This window comes from Dendrobates tinctorius, unplaced genomic scaffold (genome assembly GCF_039654945.1).
Source record: "Dendrobates tinctorius isolate UK_male_01 unplaced genomic scaffold, ASM3965494v1 ptg000265l, whole genome shotgun sequence".
Taxonomy (NCBI): domain Eukaryota; kingdom Metazoa; phylum Chordata; class Amphibia; order Anura; family Dendrobatidae; genus Dendrobates; species Dendrobates tinctorius.
Window position 1 is genome coordinate 16,944,802 of NW_027361932.1, and position 25,303 is coordinate 16,970,104.

The following is a 25,303-nucleotide window of genomic DNA, read 5'->3' on the forward strand; positions in this document are numbered from 1 at the left end:
GGATTGCTGGTGCATCGCTAAATGTAACGGGACCTTAAGCAGAGGAAGAGGAGCAGGCTAGATCTTATGTATAGCTAAGGCCAGACAGTAGATTGTTAAAGGTAAATGTAAAGCAATCATCCTATCAATCCATTGTTCTGCCAGCCTAGGCCTCTTGTGTGGATGGAGATAGTAGACCCAGGGGAGCTGTCACCACAGAGGTCTCACATTAGCCTCAGGTGATTGAATTTGCTTTGTTCTGTGAGCTAAAAAATAATGTTTAAAGGGGAGGGTGAAATTGACACAGGGGGTTGTATCAGGCAGTAGTTGAAGTGACTTTGACGTGAGAAGGTGCGAGCTGGGATGGATGGATGGACTATGGAGTTTTGGAGATCTTAGATCTTAGGGGCCCGTCACACATAGCGAGATCGCTAACGAGATCGCTGATTTTATGACGCATCAGCGATCTCGCTAGCGATCTCGCTGTGTGTGGCACGCATCAGTGACCGGGTATCGCTGATCATGCAGCAATGTCCTGGGCCATTTTTTGATTGTTGGTTTCCTGCTAGCCAGCACGCATCGCTGCTTGTGGCAGCGGGAGACCAACGATCAGCGAGCTCCCAGCGCTGTAAGCAGACCCTGGGAGCTGGTATCTAAGGTAAATATCGGGTAACTAAGTGCGCGCGGCGCTTAGTTACCCGCTCTGTACCTTGGATACAAGCGTGCTCGCGCTGGGAGCTGGTCTCCAAGGTAAACAGTGGGTAACTAAGTGCCGCTTGCGCTTAGCTACCCAATATATACCTTGGATACCAGCTCCCATCGCGAGCACGCTGGTATCCAAGGTACACAGCGGGTAACTAAGCAACGCACGCTTATTTACCCTATATTTACCTTGGATACCAGCGTCCTCGCTGGTCCTGATCGCTGGTGAGATCTGCCTGTTTGGCAGCTCACCAGCGATCATGTAGCGATGCACCAGCGTTCCTGACCAGGTAGTATCATTGTCAGGATCGCTGGTGCATCGTTTGGAGTGACGGGACCCTTAGACTAGGAACTTGTGGACTGAGAAAATTGTATGTTGGTCATCTACATGGATTTGTTGTACAACCGTGGATTTATGGAATAAAAAATAGTTGCATCGTTAAACTGCCTAGGTGATTATAACAACCCACAACCTCAGACCTTCATACAAACCTTTCACCATTTTACCAGTACACTTACCAATATAGAGCTTTTACCATCATCATAATTGCTTATTATAAGAAATGTGAGTCAAACAGTGCCATAGTGACAAATGGGTAGAGAGTTCTATACTGTAATTATTGTCATCCTTTGTTAAATCCAGGTCGCATCACACCGTTTCCGCATCAATGTACTGTACTTGCTTAGCAGAGTTTTGGGTTCACTGACCACCTGAGGTTTCCTGTGTAATGGCTGTTAATGTTTTGTCATACTCCATACCTCTCTGTCTTCTGTCATTTGGTCAGTGGGTGCCTTATAACCTACCCTAACTCCACACTACCATCACATTTGTCATCTAGTCATCTTTCCATAGATCTGAAGTTGTCATTTTAAGGACAATCAATTGACTACCAGGAGAAGACTGTTTCAGTGGCAATAACTATGGGCAGCATGGCTTCAGAGCTGGTGAGTGTACTATATAATACTTATGTAAAATGTTAGGCTCCTACATCCCACCTGTCTTATTTTATTGGGTCCATTCCCTGCGCCTTTTTAATATGTAATTGGAATTTATCTGAAATTATGGATGGCCTCGCCTCTCAATTGTTACATTGAGTCCAGTTTGTAGATTTTACAAGGTAGGTGGCCCATTATGTTGCCTTTCCTTTTCGGCCTGTGGTCCACAGTCCAATAATATTTTGGCACGCTCCTTTTTTTCTCCTATTATAAGCCTAAACCAGGAATGAAATCTAAGCAGAGAAAAAAACATTGTAATGGAAATAACACTTTTTTTTTAACATCCATTCTTTAAATTGGCTGCAAAAAAATAAATGCAAAATGCTACATGTAATTTAAGCTTTAGGACAGCTTGAAGTGATTGCAATACTGTTCTAAAATATCATAAAACATTATGGGTGATATACTGTTGACACAACGATGCAAAGTCATATCATAAGTATAACATGAGAATTAGGGTGTGTTCACACTGACTTTATAAAAGAGTTTTTGGAACAGAATCAGAGAAGAACCTGAGCAGAAACTGTCTAAATGTTCCTCAAAAGTTCAAACCTACTCAAAAACGTTTAGTTTCTGCTTGGTTTTTTCTCCAAAAACTAAGCAAAAAGACTCAGTGTGCATATACATTTACATATGTGAAATAAGTGAGCTGCTTTTTTAGGGAGGAGACTGAATTACATGGGAGAGCCGCTAACAAAAACAAACGCGATACTGATGAATTACTGATGCATTCATATTTATTACAGATTTGCTATGTGTCTTTTTCCTCCTACCAGTTGGATGAAAGTAGGGCATGCTTCGTTTTTCAAAGCATTTATTTTGTACGCATGTGTAAATAGCCTTACATGGTAACGTTGGCTCTAAAATAGGTACACACTGCGTCTGTGTCTACTGTCGGGTGCATATGCTCAGGAGGCATGTGTCTGACAGTGGCCACAGGATAGATGTCTAAGCATCCTTCCAACATAAGAACTATCGTAACAAAATGTATACCAGAGTCTTCTGCACTTTACTATAAGTAAAATAAATTGGATGTAGACACAAACCGGCCAAATAGAGGCTGTTTTTGGCCTGAGTCTGGTGAGTTATGCCCTATAGGAATGTTACAGTCTACGTTTGGAAAAGCGTTCCAACGCAGACGCAGTATGCTTAGCTTAGGCCTCATTCACACATCCGTTTTTTCAAACATGCAAAAAAAGCAAACAGATTATTTTGATCAGACTTTGATGAGTGTTTGATCAGATTGTGGTCCGAGTGTCATCAGTTTTTCTCGTATGTTGAGTATAAAAAAGTTTCTCCACCTTCTCCTTTCTGAGTGTGATACATTTTTTCACAGACCCATAGACTTGCATTGCCAATTTTGATTCTACCCTTGAAAAATCACAGATTATTATAGGTATATGAGATATCTGGGAAAACCACGAGAATTTATTGGATGTCTGAATGAGCTCGCACAGACTGAAACAACATGTACTATATACTGAAAAATATGATTGTATGAAAACTTCCCATAGCCACCTTCACATGTTAGTGTTTTGGTCAGTTTTTACCTCAGTATTTGTTAGATAAAGCTATGCAATATTTCCATTATAGTTTTTAGCACAGTACCCAGGCTTTGGCTTGCATCAGAATCCGTGCAGATTCTTAAGCAGATTTATTGCAGATTTCACCCTATAAAACTGACATGTTGCAAATGTATTTTCTATACTCAAGTGAGAAAATCTTCAGTAAATGTGCAATGTATGAACATGTCCAAATGCTGACTTGTCACTATATTTCCAGAGTATCAAAGTATCAATGCTTCTCTCCTTTACTATTGTGTCAGGTGCAGCACCGGAACCTTTTCCTGATGTTGTTTGTGTTGGGCATTGGCGGTACATTTCAGTACGGTTATCACATGTCAGTGCTTAATTCTCCATCTCCGGTGAGAACAATTATCTTTCTTCATAAACTTCTCCACCAGTGCAATAGGGCATGGTTTTCTATATAGCATGTACAGTACCTATTCATCTGCATTGGCCTTAGACTTTCCGTTCAAGCAGATATTAGAGAACTTTGTCAGTTTATGTCCTAAATTCAGTTACGGTATATAGTGCATGTTTAGTTATAGAGTGCATGTTCACTTTAGAAAAATATTTTATCTTTTAAAAGGAACCTGTCACCAGTAAAAAAACGCTATTAACCTGCAGATATGGGGTTAATCTGCAGGTTTATAGCGTTACTAACCCCTCCCGGCGCCTGCACATAGCTGAACGCTGCAGGGAGAAAATTAAATTTATTCCCCCCACAGTGTTACGGTTTCAGTCATGGGGCAGCGCCGGTTCAGTCACCGCTGTGATTATAGAGAGCGGCAGCTGTAGCAGCGCCTCCAGCCCTGACTGGCGCTGGCTCTGCACTGGGGTCGGCTGTCAGTCAGTGATGGGGACGCGGTTACAGCTGCCATTCTATATACTCAGAGCAGTGACTGAACGAGTGGAGCGCCCTGAGCGCGCGCGGCGGCGTGAGGGCGTGAGAGGGCGCGCGCACGCTGTGCAGGGCCTTGGGGTACTCGCTACCGGACCCGTCGACTACAACAGGGGACGGTGTCATGGTGGCGGTGACCCGGTCCATGGCCCTGGGGCGTCCATTAAATAAAATGGGAAGGGGAAAAGTTGTTTGTGATGTTGTTAGTTGTGGTAAAAATGAAGATAAAGTTTGTAGATAATTAAATACGTGACGCCACCTGTGGTTTTCTGGTCAGAGGCGACCAGTGCTGCGGTGTTGTTCGGCTGAGACTGTTGATGTGGCGCAGCTGAGGTGAAAATAGCTCTCCACAGGTAGAGCAATAGTCCCAGGACAAAAATGTTAGATTAATAGTCAAAATGGCTGTGAATGTTGGGGGTGCAGAGAAATGAGAGGACACAGAGAGGTGCAGTTTCTTTACCTTTTACTGGTAATTGGTTGCAATCCAGAGTACCACATACAGGTGATGGAATGAGTCCGGCTCGCCTGGAGGCATTCAGGGGATCCACCTTGCCAGGTGGGGATTTTGGACCTTCCTTCTGAGCTTTGTGTGTGGGTCTCCGCTGTTTATAACTAAGCTGCGACCCTCAATTGCGTGATGATTTCACTAACCTGTACGGCTGTCAGCATGAGCCTATTCCACGGGTACCATCCTTTTCACCATCGGACCCGGGCTCCTTATCCACTGCCGTGCCCTCAGGTGTTCAATGTCGCACAGGAATTTACAATCCTCTGTACTTTCAGATTCAGCGGTCAGGACATACAGCTCCTGACCACCAAGGACTCTGATGTCCCTTTTCTCTCTATTAGCGCTTTGCTCTGGGGGCTGCTATATCCAGTTTTTTAGCTTCCCCAGAGCCTCTCTGTCTCTGCTCGTGACTTTTCCCTCTTCACAGATCAGCTCCCCATCACAAGCTCCTCACAGATCAGCTCCCTGTCTTGAACTGACTGGATCTTCCAGAAAGATCTTTTTACCTCACTTTTAACTGTCTTGACATTTTCCTCACAGCTGCTCTCGTTTCCATGACAACCCCCTCAGCTCACTTATAGCTGACTCACCAACCCCCTCTGCTGGCCAGAATTTATAAGGCAGCTCCCTTTTCTGACCTGCAGCAGGAATTGTGATTTAATTTATGTTACCTGGCATGGGGGTCCCCTTTCTGCCTCCAAGCATGACTTCACCTCATAGAGGGAGGCAATGTCACTGTGATAACCGGACTCTGGGGTGTCACATTCCCCCCAGTTAAGTTCAGTACTCCTGGACTGAGGAAAACATAACAAGAATTGTTAACAACAACAATTAATGAAAATCTGCAAAGTCTTAAAAATGTAAAAATGATCAAAAACCAGACAAGAAAAAGAAACAATAGCACAGTTACTGTAGCGACCAGTCCTTACGCTGCTGTCCAGGAATTGTCTTTGTGCTTGTACCTGGTGTTTAGTTGGTGGGAACCGCCTTAACCCACTTTGTGTGTCGTCCCTGGGCGTGGCTACAGGGCACTCTGTAGATGGGCCTGTTTTTCGGCCACGACGGCAGCTTATTTTCAAGGCCTTTTTGGAGTAACTATTTACAAATAAAAGTTCTGACCACACATAGTCCTGTAGCCCAATTGTCCTTTAACTGGTTATTACGAATACTTAAAAAGGTTCATACAGCAAGTCTCTGTAGGCTTTCATGCCTAACGGTTACAGCTATACATTCTTATTACTTTATTTACATTATGTAATCTCTGTAACGGGCAGGGATCTGACCTCTAGTACTACGAGTGGATCTACACAGTATAGGTATTTCTGATAACCTGACCTGTTCTCTGATGTCTACTGTTGGTGCACTAGTCACTACCCTATAAGTAGACTTGTGTAAGATAGGTATTTAAGACTGCCTTCTCTCTACTCCTAGACTCACCATGAGATTGTCAGATTCGCTGTTAGCAGGGGACAGATTTCCGCATTCCACTGCAGATGTGGTATCTGTTAATGGAGCCATTTCATTTAGTGTCTCTATTTCATATGGTGCAGTAGGCTGATGAAAGGTTAGATCTGGTACTACTATTGCCTGATTTACTTGTGTCCATGTCCGAGGAAATTCTCCAAGTATAGTTTGAATCTTTTCTTCCACCTCTACTATGGGCTGTGGAGTGTCTTGGACTTCCTTCTTGTCCTTCAACTGATCAGGGAACATCTTTAGATGATCTCTTGAGACTGCTTCTAAGGTTTCTCCTCCATCTTTGCTGATGATACATACTTTGGTGTTATTAAAGTCTGAAGGTATCATGGTGTATGGCTCTGCCTCCCACTGATCATCTAGTTTGTGAACACGTCTCTTTCTTTTGAGTACTTGTTCTCCTGGTGTCAAGGGAACTGCAGAGGCGTTTTGATTATAATTTCTTTCCTGCCTCTGTCTTGCTTGGGACAAACTTTTCTCCACACATTCTTGTACCTTGCGGTATTGTTGCTGCCGCTCTGTATCCCAGTCTGCATCTGGTGATGTTGTCTCTGGTGTTAAGACTCCCATATTTAAATCAATGGGTAACTTACCAGGTCTTGCTTTCATCAAGTAGGCCAGAGTGCAATTTGTTGAGTTTACCGGTATATGATTATATAGATCTATCAGATCTGGCAACTTCTCTGGCCACTGGATTCGTTCTTAAGGTCTTCAATAAGTCAATGACCACTTGGTTCATCTTCTCACACATGCCATTTGTCTGTGGATGGTACGGCGTCGTTCTGATTTTCTTGCAACCGTACATGTTACAGAACTCCGGGAGCACTTCTGCCTCAAAGTCTGGACCTAGGTCGGTGAGCACTTGTTCAGGGTGTCCGTGACGTCGACAAAAGTGTTGCTGAAATGCCTTGGCTGCTGTCTTCGCTGTTTGGTCTTTAACAGGTACGACTACCAAGAACCTTGAGTAATGGTCCACGATGGTCAAAGCATAAGTGTAGCCATTCCTACTTGGAGTTAACTTCACGTAATCCAAGGCTACCAGTTCAAGCGACTGTTTTGTGATGATCGGCTGTAATGGGGCTCGCTGGCTGTTTCGGTCTTTTCTGCGCAGGTTGCATGGGCCACATTCTCGGCACCACTTCTCAATGGAACTCCTCATGCCAACCCAGTAGAATCTTTCACGAAGTAGGACCTCCAACTTCTTCCAACCGAAGTGTCCTACTCCATTGCTTCGGGACTACCACCTGCCAGACCAGTTCGTTTGTGCGCGAGTTGATGTTCCTCCGACACAGTTTACCCTCGTAGATAAACAGCTTGCCTCTCTCCTTCCATAGTTGCTGTGCTTCCTGTGGGTCATCAGGACCAGGGTGTGCATCAGCTTGTGCCAGCCACTCCTTAAATAGGCGAACAGCTGGGTCACTATCTTGTGTCTCTGCCCACTCATGATGGGGCAATGGATTCAATGTTACCTCTCGTACGACAAAGCGCTTATTCCTCACTCTTTGAGAGTGCTGGGCTGCAATTGGACGGTGGAAGGCTGGTAACTCGATTTCTTCGAGTTCTTTTGGATCTTCTCCCCCCGTCTGGTGAATTGGGCATCCTGGACAACGCATCCGCATTAGCGTTCTTATGTCCTGCTTGGTACTTGGTGAACTCGTAGTTGGACAGCCGGGCCATCCATCGCTGCTCAAGTGCCCTGAGCTTTGCCGTTTCAAGGTGGGTTAGCGGATTATTGTCCGTGTAGATGGTGAACTTTGCTGAAGTCAAGTAGTGCTTGAAGCACTCTGTTACCACCCAGACTATGGCGAGGAACTCCAGCTTAAAGGAACTGTAGTTGTCGGGGTTCCTCTCAGTGGGACGAAGCTTTCTGCTGGCGTAGGCAATCTCTCTCTCTGCCTTTCTGCACTTGTGACAGCACTGCTCCCAATCCCACGTTGCTGGCGTCAGTGTAAAATACAAATGGTTGGTCATAGTCAGGGTAGGCCAGGACCTCATCTCCCGTGAGGGCCAATTTCAACTTGGTGAAGGACTCTTCTATCCTTTTGTTCCACTCGAATGGAAGATTTTTGTTCTTGGCCTTCTTGGATTGGCCCATTAGAAGATCTTGCAGCGGTGCTGCTATCTTGGTGAAGTCCTTGATAAATCTTCGGTAGTAGCCTACTAACCCAAGAAATTGCCTCACTTCATGAATAGTGCTGGGTCTTTGCCAGTCCAGGATAAAGGTGACTTTGTCAGGATCGGGTGCCACACCTTCCACGCTCACCACATGGCCTAGGTACTGCACCTTGGGTTTCAAAAGGTGACATTCGGACGGTCTTATTTTCAGGCCAAAGTTTGACAGGGCTTTGAATACCTCGGCCAGGTGCTTCAAATGGTCTTTGTAGGTTTTGGAGAAGACTATGATGTCGTCCAGGTACAGCAAAACGGTTTCAAAGTTTTATGTGCAAGGCAGCATTCCATTAACCGCTGAAATGTTCCTGGCAGATTGCTGAGCCCAAACGGCATGTAGTTAAACTCGCAGAGGCCCACTGGCGTTGTAAACGCTGTCTTCTCTTTGTCTGCCTCTGCCACAGGAACCTGCCAATACCCACTGGTGAGATCTAAGGTAGAGAAATAATTAGCAGTTCTCAGTGCGGCTAGTGATTCCTCAATTCTAGGCAATGGGTAAGCGCCTTTATGTGTAATGCTGTTAATCCGCCTGTAGTCTACACACATTCTCATAGTACCATCTTTCTTCTTAACGAGGACTAATGGGGCAGCCCAGGGTCTACAACTATCTCTGATTACCCCAGCCTCCTTCATCTCCCGTAACATACTCTTGGCACATTGATAGTGTGCTGGGGGTACAGGCCGGTGCCTCTCTTTAATGGGTGGATGATCTCCGGTGGGGATATGATGTTGAACCCCTTTTGCCTGCCCAAAGTCTAGAGGATGCTTGCTGAAGACCTGTTCAAATTCTCGAGCCACCCGGTAAGCCCCATGCTTTTGGTGCGAAGGGGTGGAGTCAGTGCCTACGTGTAGCTGCTGACACCAATCCTCCTGCTGCCCTTCAGAGCCATTCTCTTCCACCTTGTCAGACGGAAGCAAGGGTTCTAGTGCCTCTATTGCATTGTTACTGACAGTGAACAATTTAGCAAGGGTGGCATACCGGGGTAACTGGACTTCTCTCTCCCCACAATTTAAGATTCGTATCGGTACTCTCCCCTTGCGGACATCAACTACCCCTCTGGCTGTCAGGATAGTGGGCCTACGATCAGAGTACATGGGTGCTACCCGGGCTTGGTAATCTTGACCCCTTAGACCTATTGGTGCCCGACACCAAATTAACATTTCACTTCTGGGAGGTACCGCAATGGGGAAAGGATCACTTACTCTGACACTGCCGACTTCTCCACCAGACAGCTCTACCTGTTGTTTCTGCATCAGGGCTTTGATATCCTTTTGCAGAACCCGTTGCTGACTGCAGCTGGCGGTCTTGGCTACCTGTTGTAACAAAGCAATAATTTCTCCAAGACAATTTTCAATTACATTAGTGCCTAAAGTGATCATAGGATGGCATTCTCGTTTGTCAATATCAACTATTATCAAACCTTGCGATTGCAATTCTACTCGGCCAATCTGGATGGTCACCTCTTTATATCCCATCTGAGGCATGGGCTGACCATTGCTGGAAAAAATGGCAAGGTCTTTATCTGGGCTATGAGTAATGCCTGAATCTGCCCAGTACTGCTTAAAAAGAACATATGGTATCGTTGTTACCTGGGAGCCGGTGTCCAGTAAAGCGTTCATCAAAAAACCGTCAATCACGACAGGCAGGACTGGTCGCCCTCCTATGTACTTGTCTCGCCAATTTGGTGGGCCTGGTCATCTTACTCCTGGGGGTTGGCCCTTTGCCCCAGGGGTTGCTTGTTTAAATGACAGTATCTTGCTAGGTGTCCCGCCTTGTTGCAGCGGCGACAGATGGTCTGTCCGTCTTCGTCGTAACGATCGCTGTCTCTCCCTCTGGACGGTGGGATCCACTTCTGCTGTCGCCACGGGACGTCATCTGGACTGGAGGCCAGCTGGATCTTCTTCTTTGGAGTCACTTGCAGTGACTGCACAGTTTTTGTGAGTGTAGCCACACTTTTGGTTAGTTCCTTAACTTGGAGACGCAAGTTTGCAGCAGAATCATCATCTTGGGACGGCTTGTCAGTCTCAATAGAGGTCTTTGGAAAGGATGCTGTCTCCTGTTGGTATGTAATTACAGGATGCTTAGAGGGCTCTGTGCTGCTAGGATTTGGTTCACGCAGCACTTGGATGGCTCTATCCTTAAAGTGTGCAAAGTCCAATTCAGGATTTAGTAGGGCCATTATGCGCAGCTGTGTCCTTTGGTTGTTAGACTGGCGTCCCTCTATAAACTGCCCTGTTAGTAATCTATCTTCATCTTGCACGCTTCAGGGTCAACCTGTTTTACGGCCCGTAGTGCCTCCTGAAGATTAAGGGCATAGTCCCGTATACTGTCCTGCACTCTCTGTTGGCACCCAAAGAATCTCATTTTTATCTCTGTTGCAGTGCGGGTATCAAAAGTGTTCTTCAGTCTGGCCAAGATTTGTTGGACAATCCCTTTATCAGTGTCTGGCCAGGATTTTACTTCCCTCTGGGCCGCACCAGTTAACTGGCCAATGAGGATACCGACTTTTTGGCTTTCTAACAGGGGGTACACTTTGAACAAACTACATAGTCTTTCCTTAAAATCACTCAGGGTGTGCGAATCCCCTGAGTACTGAGGTAGCCAGGCTGCTCCTGGTATATATGGCATTGATAGCGGCATTATGGAGGCTGCGGCTGTGACCGCCGCTGAATCTTCACCCGAGTTGGGCATTTTTCTTCCTGTTTTTCACTTGCTCACAATAGAGCGGAGCTCCAGCTTCACTGGCACGCCCCTCTCTGCTCTCAAGCACTGTGTGACACAGTTTTGGCGGTTACTTGAAAGTTCAGTCTAATCTTTAGCACTCAATTTAATAAAGTCTATGGCACACAGTACCCAGCTTTGCCAGGCTCCTTACCCAGCTTTGCTAGGCTCGCTAAATCCTGTTCGTGACGCCAGTTGAGGCGCCCTGAGTGTGCGTGCGGCGGCGCGCTGTGCAGGGCCTTGGGGTACTCGGTACCGGGCCCGTCGACTTCAACGGGGGATGGTGTCAAGGCGGTAGCGACCCGGTCCATGACCCTGGGGCGTCCATTAAATAAAATAAATAAAATGGGAAGGGGAAAAGTTGTTTGTGATGTTGTTAGTTGTCGTAAAAATGAAGATAAAGTTTGAAGATGATTAAATACGTGACGCCACCTGTGGTTTTCTGGTCAGAGGCAACCAGCGCTGCAGTGTTGTTCCCCTGAGACTGTTGATGTGGCGCAGCTGAGGTGAAAATAGCTCTCCACAGGTAGAGCAATAGTCCCAGGGCAAAGATGTTAGATTAATAGTCAAAATGGCTGTGAACGTTGGGGGTGCAGAGAAATGAGAGGACACAGAGAGGTGCAGTTTCTTTACCTTTTACTGGTAATTGGTTGCAATCCAGAGTACCACATACAGGTGATGGAATGAGTCCGGCTCGCCTGGAGGCATTCAGGGGATCCACCTTGCCAGGTGGGGATTTTGGACCTTCCTTCTGAGCTTTGTGTGTGGGTCTCCGCTGTTTATAACTAAGCTGTGACCCTCAATTGCGTGATGATTTCACTAACCTGTACGGCTGCCAGCATGAGCCTATTCCACGGGTACCGTCCTTTTCACCATCGGCCCCGGGCTCCTTATCCACTACCGTGCCCTCAGGTGTTCAATGTCGCACAGGAATTTACAATCCCCTGTACTTTCAGATTCAGCGGTCAGGACATACAGCTCCTGACCACCAAGGACTCTGATGTCCCTTTTCTCTCTATTAGCGCTTTGCTCTGGGGGCTGCTATATCCAGTTTTTTAGCTTCCCTAGAGTCTCTCCGTCTCTGCTTGTGTCCTTTCCCTCTTCACAGATCAGCTCCCCCTCACAAGCTCATCACAGATCAGCTCCCTGTCTTGAACTGAATGGATCTTCCAGAAAGATCTTTTAACCTCACGCTTAATTGTCTTGTCATTTTCCTCACAGCTGCTCTCATTTCCATGACAACCCCATCAGCTCACTAATAGCTGACTCAGCAACCCCCTCTGCTGGCCAGAATTTATAAGGCAGCTCCCTTTTCTGACCTGCAGCAGGAATTGTGATTTATTCTATATTACCTGGCATGGGGGTCCCCTTTCTGCCTCCAAGCATGACTTCACCTCATAGAGGGAGGCAATGTCACTGTGATAACTGGACTCTGGGGTGTCACACGAGCACCGGCCCCTCTCCTGTGACTGAAACCTGAGCGTTGTGAGAATAAAATTTATTTTCTCTCCGATGCGTTTGGGTACGTGAGGGTGGATTAAAATACGCTATTAACCTGCAGATTATTTCCATATCTGCAGGTTAATAGCGTTTTTCTGGGGGACAGCTTCCTTTTACTATAATCCACATAAAAGCTTGTAAAGTTTTGTATATATGTGTCACATTTCTTATTTTGTCCTGATCTGAATTATAGCGTCTATTAGCAGCCCGAATTAAATTTACAATTTTGATAGTTTCTACTAGAAAGCCGCCAATTAGTTAACAATGCACATTCTTAACCCAATTACCTCGAAACCTGTTTCCACGTTCCTGACCAGGACGAGAGATGGGGTTAAACGCGTTTCGACAGAGGATCCGTCTTCATCAGGTGGTTCTCGCCTGGAGCTGAGGTGGAGACCTGACATCCTGTCCACCCCTGGGTTGCTTCCTAAGCGCTCCTTTATGACCGCTTATCACTGACTCTTACTTTATGAATATATACAAAAATACTTGGCACTCAAAATCGGAGAAGCAGGGTCCTCACGGCAGCACCCTGGATTGTTTCAGTAGCCTCTTATCGCTGCAGCCCCTTGCAGACACTGCTCCATATAGCGCTGCCACTCTCTCCCTAAGGCCTGCTTCATCCAGTCATATTGTATCCAGCCCCTTTGATAGACTCGAGCTCCAGCTATTACAAAATAAACAGCATTATAAGATTTCATTCCTGCCTAAGGATATCTTTTACCCTACTGTATCTCTTACAGTCTACTCTAAAGAAACAAAAAGACCTTTCTGATGAAGGTCCGTTGTTGGACCGAAAACGTTCATATGATATGAGTCTACTTTTGTCTGGATGCACAATAAAGAAAAAATTGCTTCTCCGATTTTGAGTGCCAAGTATTTTTGTATATGTCTATGGGTTGGAAACCTTACTTGAGCACCAATTCTCCTCTGTTTTTCTCTGGAGTGCCGTGTTGTTTTGTATACTGGATCTTACTTTATGAAGTTATAACTCTGGAACGCTTCAAAGTATCCCACTGATTCTGAGATTGATTTTTCGTGACATATTGTACTTCTTTGTAGTGGTAAAATAACTTTGATGTGACATATTTATTTGTGAAAAAAACAGAAATTTGGCAAAAATTTGGAAAATTTTGCAATTCACAAACTTTTAATTTGTATGCCCTTATTAAATGTTATGTCGCATAAAATATTTAATAAATAACATTTCCCACATGTCTACTTTACACCAGCACAATTTTTGAAACAATTTTTTTTGTTAGGACATTATAAGGGTTAAAAGTTGACCATCGATTTCTGATTTTTACAACAAAAGTTACAAAACCATTTTTTTAGGGACCGCATCACATTTGAAGTGACTTTGGGGGCCTATATAACAGAAAATACCCAAATGTGACACCATTCTAAAACCTGCACCCCTCAAGGTGCTCAAAGCCACATTCAATAAGTTTACCCTTCAATTGCTTCAGAGGATTTAATGGAATGTGGAAGGAAAAAATAAAGATTTAACTTTTCATCACAAAAATTTTCCTTTAGACCTTTTTTTTTTACTTTCACAAGGGTAACAGGAAAAAATGGACCATGCAATATGTTGAAACACCTTGTGACTTTTTGAATGTAAAATTTGCTGGCATATTTAGCAGATGCCATGTCATGTTTGGAAAGCCCCTGATGTGCCCCTGATGGCAACCGGCCAGAAGGTATATATCAACGTGACTTCCATCCGTCACGGCCGGGCTTTGCGGGAGGGGGACTTGGTGTCGTACTACAAGGAGTACTGTCCCTGCTGCTACTACGCGGTAGCCGTAATTGCTGAACCCGAAGGTCACGAGCCCCCCGTAAAAAGGACCCCCAGAGACACTCCCTGCATCCTGGGAGCTCCACAGCTGTGGGGCCCCCTGCTACCATCTATCAGGGGATGGCCCGGACAGTCAGGATTTCGCTGCACCGTTATGCTGGCCACGATGACAGTTTTCGTCCAGGTTAAGAACTTTTTTTTATTGTTTGACCTCTTTCCTGACATAGCGGAGATGTGGGGGCGTAGGTACTAATGCTAAAGGAAGGGGGAGTAGTTATATTCTGTTTTAAAAATGCTGTGCGAAAATGTTATGTTGAAAGAAAAGGAAAAAAAAAAGGAAAAATAAAACAAACAAAAAAAAAAGGGGGTGGTTACTCCAGTTGAGTAACTCCTATTGTTATTAAAGTAGTGGTAATTATATATACGGCATGTTAAAAGTTGATTTAATGAATAGTGTGTGTAACCCAAAAAAAAATGTGTGTGTAACAGGTCCTGAGTACGAGGTAGATGTAACGAAGATGCCGACCATGACTCTTTTAAGTGAAGGACGAAGAGAGGAGTGATATTGAACCAGACAGTGGTCCGTCAGTCAGATCCCTGACACCACGGACACCCCAAAGGATGGGCGGGCGCCAATGATGACACGGTAGGCAAAAGGCCGCGGTCATGGCGTTCTGGACAGCTGAAGGTAATAGAAGGGGAGAGCAGTGGGAGGTACACGCTGTAGGGTAGTCCGGGTGGACCTCGCCAACCTGAAAGAAGTTGTCACGTAGCGTGCGCGCCGGCGGGTAGCAGTAGGCTGCTCGGAGCATGGTGCTCCCGGTTTGGTTTTGCCCCCGTGGGCAGCGGGTTGGCCCAACGACCAGTCCGACAACAGACTGTGGACAAGCTATAGGACGACGTAGGTAGGGAGTACGATTGTCGGGACGACAATGGACAAAGGAAGGAGAGTATGGGGAAGGTGACTTGACGGACAGACTTGACTGGAAGTAGGAGGGGACGATTTGTGCACTACAGAAGAAAATTGGCAATGACAGAGAGGTAACAGCAGGGAGAGACAGAAAAGGGAGTGCAGTACCGAAATTCGACCACAAGATGGCAGGGGGAGTGTAGTTCAGGACTTAACATCAGCTTACGGCTATAGAAACTGCTTAGTCATGGGGGGCGGGGAGATAGGAACCCAGGAGAGGAATTCCCAGTGAGAGAAGGGATAAATAGGACTGGTTGGGGTTCCAGAGAGGCTAGTCCCGGGAGGAGCTCAGCAGAGGAAGACTCAGGACAGAAGACGGAGAACGGTGAAGAGCTCGACCAGGGGACTGACAAGAGAAGACAGTCAGGGGGGTGGCCCTGACACAACGTACCGCAGGACAGATGAGGCCCCGGGAGTACCGACTGGACGACGACCTCAGGCAGGTGAAGCGCTGGCGGTGAATTGGTCTAGGACAGCCCCAGTGAAAGATCTGCGATGGACATCATCACGACTAAAGGAGAGGTGAAAGGTACCCGGGCCTGGAAACAGAGAGCTGTAAAGGAACTGCTGTGCATGGCTAAGGTCGTCAGGAGGACGGCCAATAAACCCGGATCAGTTACAACTGAATTCTGCCTCCGTCTCGTCTTTGCATCGTCTGGTCATGGTAAGCAGTGGACCACCCCCCAAACCGGCCCCCTACCACAACATGACACCTGCAGACCATTCCATCAAAATCTGTTTCAAAATGTCATTCCTTCTTTTCTAAGCCCTGCCGTGAACCTACAGTGGGTACAGAAAGTATTCAGACCCCTTTAAATTTTTAACTCTTTGTTTCTTTCTTTCAATGTTCTTTTTATTGAAAAGTTGTAAATGAAACAAACAGTGTTTGAGGAAGAAGCAGTATCTATGATAGAAACAGTAATAAATGCTTCAGGCAAAGTTCACAGAGGCAATTTTGTGTATCAGATTCAATCACTGTTATTAAAAGAGTTATAGAAACTTTCAACATTTGTTGGAAAGAATGATAAAAGTAAATCAAAAGGAATCTGAGAAAAAGGAGAGGGGGAGGGAGTAGAAAGGAGGGGGAATAGTTGAAGGGGGGAGGGGGTTTAGTAGCACCTTGGGATACGTGTTTAGTAAAGAGTTATGACGAAATTGCAGAGTAGAAGGATGAATGAGACCTAAAGTAGGTCCAGCACCTCCAAAGGTTGTTCAAATTAACAGAGCAATGATTTACTCTTGCTGATAGTTCTTCTATGATTCACTCTTTGTTTCATTGCAGCCATTTGGTAAATTCAAAAGAGTTAATTTTTTTTTCTCATTAATGTACACTCTGCACCCCATCTTGACTGAAAAAAAAACAAATGTAGAATTTTTGCAAATTTATTTAAAAAGAAAAACTGAAATATCACATGGTCATAAGTATTCAGATCCTTGGCTCAGTGTTGAGTAGAAGCACCCTTTTGAGCTAGTACAGCCATGAGTCTTCTTGGGAATGATGCAACACGTTTTTCACACCTGGATTTGGGGATCCTCTGCGATTCTACCTTGCAGATCCTCTCCAGTTCCGTCAGGTTGGATGGTGAACATTGGTGGACAGTCATTTTCAGGTCTCTCCAGATATGCGCAATTGGGTTTAGGTCAGGGCTCTGGCTGGGCCAGTCAAGAATGGTCACAGAGTTGTTCTGAAGCCACTACTTAGTTATTTTAACTGTGTGCTTAGGGTCAATGTCTTGTTGGAATTTTGAGGTCCAGAGCACTCTAGAAGAGGTTTTCATCCAGGATATCTCTGTACTTGGCCACATTCATGTTTCCTTTAATTGCAACCAGTCGTCCTGTCCCTGCAGCTGAAAAACACCCCCATAGCATTGTAAGGGAGGTCCAGGACAGTAATCATAGCTGAGGACATCGGGGCTCTGGTGTCCTGGCCTCTCCTCACAGAAAAATCATGCTCGCCAGTCAGCATACCTGTGTCTCTGGATTCGGCTCCTTCAGGGTCCTCCCTACGCAGTGGGAGACCGTTTCCAAGAAAATACACAGCAACTGAGACACAGTCCATCATAACTTCAACAAAGACATCTTTACTTGGTTCATTGCACAGCTTTTCCAAAGACTTCACAATATTTACAAAAGGCGTGGGAGACCGTTTCCAGGAAAATTCACAGCAACTGAGACACAGTCCATCATAACTTCAACAAAGACATCTTTGCTTGGTTCATTGCACAGCTTTTCCAAAGACCACAGTATTTACAACAGGCTTCGCATAACAAGGTTCTTTCTCTTTCCCTGCACTGTTTCCATAGTTACTCTGCATGGGCCTGGGTCAGATGAGGATGAGCCCTGATCTGTTGTACAGCTCTCTGTACTTCTTCATCTGTACTTACCAACTCTGTGGGTTCCCCTGACCGTTTCACCCCGGTCTTAAAGGTGTGTGCCCAAGCAATAAGTTGCCACGTTCTTCTGTACTAGCAGGTTGCTGTGCTGTGCTGGGGAGGAGGAAGGCTGGGCTTCTCACTTGCAATGTTGCGAGACTGCTGCCGAGTCCTGGGCTTATTGACCATGTGGACCCTTCAGGCACCTCTGGCCCTCTGACTCTACCTCAGACTCTCTCAAGCTTAACAGGCAGCAGCCCCTCCTATAATTAACTAGGTGTTTGCACTAACTACACTATCTATGAGCTATGAACATAAACATTCCCCCCATCTAGTGGCCGACCCAGTGTAGTACACTGTCCCTATTTAATACATACAAAATACAGTAAATGGTAATACATATGAGATGTAGCAGTACCAATATTACAAACAATGGTAATACACCTTAGTGGTGTAGCAGTACCAAAACATAACAGCATATAGACATTATAAAAACACATTTAACATCAAGACCTGTTAAGGAGGAAAGTCATAAAGGAATATTATCCTCCTCCCCCTTATATAATGATTCTGCCACCACCATGTTTCACTGTTGGGATTGTATTGGGCAGGTGATGAGTACATGGTTTTCTCCACCCATACTGCTTAGTATTATCACCAAAAAGTTCTATCTTCATCTCATCAGACAAGAGAATCTTATTTCTCATAGTCTGGGAGTCCTTCACGTGTTTTTTAGCCAACTCTATGCGGGTTTTCATATGTCTTGCACTGGGAAGAGGCTTCCGTCGGGCCACTCTGCCATAAAGGCCCAACTGGTGGAGGGATGCAGTGATAGTTGACTTTGTGGAACATTTTCTCATCTCCCTATTGCATCTGTGGAGCTCAGACACAGTGATCTAGGGGTTCTTCTTTTCTGCTTTCCCCAAGGTTCCTCTCCCACGATTGCTCAGTTTGGCTGGACGGCCAGGTCTAAGAAGACTTCTGGTGGTCCCAAACTTCTTCCATTTAAGGATTATGGAGGCCACTGTGCTCTTAGGAACCCTGAGTACTGCAGACATTCCTTTGTAACCTTAGCCAGATCTGCCTTGCCACAATTCTGTCTCTGAGCTCCTTGGCCAGTTCCTTTGACCTCATGATTCTCATTTGGTCTGACGTGCTGTGAGGTCTTATATAGACAGGTCTGTGCCTTTACAAATCAAGTCCTATCAGTTTAAACACAGCTGGACTGCATTGAAGTAGTAGAACCATCTCAAGAAGATTACAAGGAAATGGACAGCATGTGACTTAAATATGAGTGTCTGAGCAAAGGGTCTGAATACTTATGACCATGTGATATTTCAGTTTTTCTTTTTTAATAAATTAGCAAAAAATTTCTACATTTCATGTTTTTTTCAGTCAATATGGGGTGGAGAGTGTACATTAATGAGAAAAAAATGAACTTTTTTGAATTTACCAAATGGCTGCAATGAAACAAAGAGTGAAAAATATAAAGGGGTCTGAATACTTTCCGTACCCACTGTAAATAGTAGTGTCATGAAACCAACTCAGTTTACGCCAACGGACGGCAAAACAAACACCAATAACGGGAATGGAAATGGCAAGAGGAAGGCCCTTCCGATAGGGAATGATGGATGGGACACCTCCTGAGCTCCAAATTGAGCCTGTCCCTGCACTCCCTGAATGCCCTAAGGGGGTCCTTCCCCCGGCACAGTCACGAACCTCATCCCTCACTGTCACCTTGCTTTGCCCTGGCTAGTGCACTGGTCGGCAAGGGTGCTAGCCTCACCACTGCAGATGATACAATACAGGGGGTGATGATAAATACTAGATAGACAAGGTTTAAACATAACACTTAGTTTCCAAGCTGCTGCTGCAAACTCCACTAAGCAGAGAATACAAAACCAGGACCTCAAACAGCTGATACATGCTGACACCAGAGAGCTCCTCATTCATCAGCTGGTCTCCAGAGAAACTCTATCACAGTTAGGTGATGCATCAGGTGACCATTTAAAGTATAGTGGGAGTGGTCACCACCCACATCAGCTGACCTAGCAAATCAGCAGCTGCAGCACGCTGCCAGCAAGGAAAACTGACATTAGCCCATGCTGCCCTGAAAAGAAAAAAGCTACATTTAAATTTTAGTGGAACCAGAGCTGCCACAAATTCAAAAATGGGTTGTGACAAGTAGGTTTTTTTTACCCACATATGGTATATCTGCATACTCAGAAGAAATTGCATAACAGACTTTGGGGTCCATTTTCTCCTGTTACCTTGTAAAAATAAAAAAAAATAAAAAAAATAAAAAAATTAGGACTAAAAGAAAATGTGTGAAAAATATTTTTATTTTCACAACTCTATGTTATCAACTTCTGTGAAGCACCAGGGTCTTCAAGTTGTTCAGCACACATTTAGATAAGTTCCCTGAGGGGTCTATTTTCAAAAATGGTGTCACTTCTGGGGGTTTTCCACTGTTTAGGCACATCAGGGACTCTGCAAACGTGACATGGTGTCTGCTAATTATTCCAGACAATTTCATATTCAAAAAGCCAAATGGCGCTCCTTTCGTTCCGAGCCCTGCCGTGCACACAAACAGTAGATTTTCCCCACATATGGGGTATCGGTATGCTCAAGAGAAATTGCACAACTAATTGTATGGTCCATTTTCACCTGATAACCTTGTGAAAATAAAAAAAATTGGGTCTAAAGTAACATTTTTGAAGATAAAAGTTAAATTTTTTTTTTCTTTCCACATTTTAAAAATTCCTGTGAAGGACCTGAATGGTTAATAAACTTCTTGAATTTGGTTTTGAGCACCTTGAGGGGTGCAGTTTTTAGACTGGTGTCACTTTTGGGTATTTTCTGTCATATAGACCCCTCAAAGTCACTTCAAATGTGATATGGTCCCTAAAAAAATGGATTTGTTAATTTTGTTGAAGAAATGAGAAATTGCTCATACCCTCATAATTTTCTAACAAAAAAATTGTTTAAAAAATAGTACTGATGTAAAGTTGACATCTGGAAAATGTTATTTATTAACTATTTTGTGTGACACATCTTTCTGTTTTAAGGGCATAAAAATTAAAAGTTTGAAAATTGCAAACTTTTCCAAATTTTGCAAAATTTCATTTTTTTTCACAAATAAACACAAGTCATCAAGAAGAAATCTTACAACTATCATGAAGTACAACATGTCACAAAAAAAAAAACTGTTTAAGAATCTGTGGGATCCTTTAAAGCGTTCCAGAGTTATTAGAACATAAAGGGACACTGGTAAGAATTGTAAAATTTGACCTGATCATGAAGCTGTAAACAGCTTTGGAGGGTAAAGTGGTTAAACAATGCTTTACTTAAAATAAAAAATAATTTGTTTTCATGGGCTTACCACAACAGGGAGGTGCCAGAAGACTGAAGCGTCTGATTTCCCACTCCCCTACACTGATTAGAAGCATCTCACCATCATATTAAATGGTGCCGGTTCCTGCTAGCATTGCAGGGGTTAAGCTATTCAGTTGAGAGTTTCTAAGAGCTTTCCAGCATTGATGGTCTCAGCTGTTCAGTATTGGCCATATACTCTCCACTGACTATCGTTGATGTCAGTATTAGATTCATGCTGCCTAGCTTTGGAGCTGGAGGAGTTGGTTGTTCAAGGAGGCATTGGGAGTGTTTATCTAAAGACTGTTGCTTGGTTATTTGATTGTGTGCAAATTGTCATCCTCTCCTATTTGCTTGTTTTACCTTCCTTTAATTCCAGGTGTTCCACTTTGTTGTTTGTGAGTGCATATTTGTATGATTGGTGTTTTCCTTTACCCCTGTACATATTTTCTTGTTAGTCTGGTTGGTGTATTTACATACACTACTACTCCCCACTTCCCTGGGTGTGGGAGGGATCAGATTAAGGGCTAATTCAGGAGCTCAGCAAGGTACGTGGCTCTGGCATCTTCACCATTATTAGTAATTGGTGAGCAGGGATAGCTAAGGTGCCCCTAGCGCTAGGGACAGGGAAGGAGCCCCTGAATATCCAACAACAGAGTTGTGACATTTGCGAGCCCATGCTGAAATGTTTGTATTTTGTTTCTGCCCCCCACCTACTCAGGAGATGTGGTATGATCTGTCCCTGTACAATCAGACACAGCTATTACACAGGACATAGCAGGAGCACATATATAAGATTATCTCAGCACAGGAACATTTACTTTATACACATCCAATTGTGGAACTTATTATTATTCCAAGATCTATTGATTAAAATGAACTTCTGGTCATGGGAAAACCCCTTTAAATGGCATTGTACCAAGTTAGTAAATTATAACCTATACAGTACATGGGTTAGGAGATACATGATCATTTAAAACCTGACTTCTGGAACCTCCACCGATCCCAGTAAAAGAGCTCTGACAGGAGCAGAAATGTAGCATGTGCACCTCCACTACAACCATTGTTTAACCCCTTCCTGACATTACATAAATTTATATTACACATCAGGTGCGGATGTATAGAGTGGGCTTAAGAGATGAGTTTGCATCATACCAGACGCCAGATGTGTTATGTAACCTTTGCTTGCTACTAGCAGCAGAGTTCAGAGATAGCTCCAATTGATGCTCTATAGCTATAACTACTGCAGTATTAGCGGTAGTTTGGCAGTTCTTGCTAGGGCTTCCATGGAAAGGCTTAGCCACTCTACCTACCAGATTCCAATGGTTGCCCTGGCCTCCACCCTTTAACCACTGTACAGGAAACTGGACTACAGGAATCCTTGGATTGCATAAACAGAGTAGGATGCTGGCCAGTGCAGTGAGCTGGCAGAAGGTAATCGGGAAGATAAGTCAAAACCAGGATGTCACAAACAAGATCAGAATCGCAAGGCTGAAGGAAGAATGATCAAAATACAGTCCTAGGTCTTATAACCGAAATAAAAACAGACCAGGCAATGGCTGAAAAAGCAGGACTGAACCAGAGTAAGATTAACTATAAATGTACATAGCAGGATTTCAAGAGATTGAATAGCTTGTAACCCCAGGCTAAGCAGCAAGAAGAACACACTAGCAAAGGTTAACTCTTCCTAGAATAAAAGGTTCTATAGGTCCCAGAGAAGACTAGACTAGTGTTGTTGCACCATGTTGTGTGCAGCGAAAGTACAACACCACCCGGTAGCAGAAGCAGAGTCAGGAAGGGCAGGCACTGACACAGATGTCATATTAACCATTTAAAGAGGTTCCCCAAAATAATATACAAATGGAATCCCTGATATAATTCAAACTGCATCCCGTCCTAGTCACGTGTCATGACGGGCTGCAGACTTAAGACATAAACCTCCAGAGACGTGTGTCTCAACTGACAAAAATGCAGAATACAATACAGAGAAACTGGACTATAATTTCTATTACTTCTGACTTCCAGTTCAGCCTTTACTGACCTCATATATTGTTACTATCACATTAGTTTATCAAACAGTTCATCAATGACACATGGATAAGAAGACACGGGACCAGAATCACTGATGGATCTCTCACATTGATATGGTCTTTGGTGGTTTCAGTATTCAGCATCGGTGGACTAATAGGATCCACTGCATCTGGCTACCTCTCTGGAAGATTTGGGAAGTAAGTAAATGTGAACCTTGGTAAAAGCAAACTGAAATTGAGCATTTACTTATTTTTATTTTTTTTTCTACTTGCATGTTTATTGTATGTTTTGTTTTATGAGCGCCCCATAATTATAATATTCTATACTATATAATAATAGCTATTGAAAGGAGTTGACCATTTTTATTGTTTATAGTACATGAATCTCCAACTAGTCCACTTACTCTTCTGAATTATAGAGATGACAGCTACTTTAATAGAATAGAATTCTAATTTACTTCCAGCTCCTACATTTGCATTTTGGGCAAATTACAGTAAAGTTTTTATATTGTAAAGAAAAATGGTAGCAAATTTCTAAGATACTTTTTGTTTCAAGCCTTCAACATTTTCAAGATGTCTGCTTGCTGTCAGTGAATGGAACCAATCACGATTTAGGTTTAGAAGTTACCAACCTAATTTTGTTTAAGTTAAGGCAAGGGGTGATAGTGATGTACAGCCAATGGTGTGATGCCAGCACTGGACAAACTGTGGTGTAGAATTTTTTTTTTTACTAATATTGTAAGTATATGAATGCAAAATACAAGCCAAACCTTGAATTGTCGGAGCCGGAATACAGAGCTAGGAGCCTCTTCCACCTCCGATGACATGCCACTGCTGCAGCCAGTGAAAATAGTGAAATATATCCGCACTATGTTATACTATTGTCCACATGTCTACTACAGGAAGAAGTGCCAGCTGTGTCTCACAGTGCTGCCGCTGGTCAGTGCTGTACTCATGGGCCTCAGCCAGACAGTTGACCGGATTGAAATGATTGTAGCTGCGCGTTTCCTCTCTGGGTTTTACTCAGGTTTGTGTCAAATAAATAAATACAGATCAGATTGTCATAGATTGTCCCCAAATAGGAAGACAGTATCAATAATGAGAATATATCAATGCAAAAATGTGCAATCCTTTCTCTGTATTACCATCCATGAGGTTGTATTTTTAGAGGGAATCTGTCAGCAGGATTCCACCCCTCAAACTATTTATATACAAATGTAGTTCTTTCAAAGACAAGTCTACCAATACTTTTACATGACAAGTTTGTTTCTCCATTACTGAGAAATCAGCATTTTAATTGATATGCAAATGAGGCTGCAGATCTGAAGCCTGTGTCACTGTAATGGGGGCCAGGGTTGTAGTTATGGCAAGGGGCTGCTGCTGCTCCTTCACACCTTGACGCTCCGCTACAGAAATATAAGAATGTCCACTTGTGTGCTGTGTGTCAAGTCAAGTGCTTCACCCACCTGTGGGTCAGGAACCTCTTCAGTATAGTGGTCTCCAATCCATCGCAGGCACACACAAATATTATCAAAGTTTGAGTTCATTTTTCTCAAAACTTTACTTAACGCATTCATCTTTATAAAAAGTACAGTCCAGCCATCTTTAATAGTCAAGAAAGCTCCATTCCCTGCACTTTCCCTGGTCTTCTCCTTCCACTCAAATTCAAGCACCGTGACTTCCAGACCCGCAGCTCCCTGAGTAATCCCCGTCCACTTTCCCCATCCTGGGTGAAAAATCAGGTTGCCTCTGCAAATCCTGTTTGCACCATAAGTACCGGACGTCACGGGAGGTAACCCACAGACTAGCCACTGATTCCTCCAGGCTGCCTCTCCCCACGTGCTCCAAGATCTAACATTGCCAGACCTTCTTCTTCTTTCAGCCCTCTTTCTGTCTCTCTCTCTCAACTACAACTCTCATAACTCACTAACTCCTCCCAAAAACTATTCTATTGGTCTAACTAGTTAACTATTTCTATCTTATCTAAATCTAAATCTCCATATCTAAATCTAACATCTTACGTTCTAATTCTATAGTGGCCTCCACTGTCCCAAGCACTACATAACCACACACTGCACTAAGTACTCCACATAACCTCATGCTAGACTAAACACTAGGGATAACAAGATTACTGACTGTCCCTATCTTAGTCCCTATCACAATACAGGTATATAGACATTAATAGAACATGAGACATTACCACTTAAAGACATCACATTAATCAATACACTAAGGTGAAACACACG

At 44.1% G+C, this 25,303-nt stretch overlaps 1 protein-coding gene across 1 annotated transcript in view; it reads left to right on the forward strand.

Moving 5' to 3' along the window:
* The first annotated feature begins 1,536 nt into the window (after positions 1-1,536).
* LOC141069530 (solute carrier family 2, facilitated glucose transporter member 9-like) overlaps positions 1,537-25,303 on the forward strand; it is a 73,732-nt gene continuing 49,965 nt past the window's right edge. The window contains exons 1-4 of the mRNA XM_073559170.1: positions 1,537-1,626; positions 3,503-3,601; positions 23,095-23,255; positions 23,960-24,084. Coding sequence (XP_073415271.1) covers positions 1,603-1,626; positions 3,503-3,601; positions 23,095-23,255; positions 23,960-24,084 — 409 coding nt within the window. The 5' untranslated portion in view covers positions 1,537-1,602. The remainder of the gene's footprint in view (positions 1,627-3,502; positions 3,602-23,094; positions 23,256-23,959; positions 24,085-25,303) is intronic.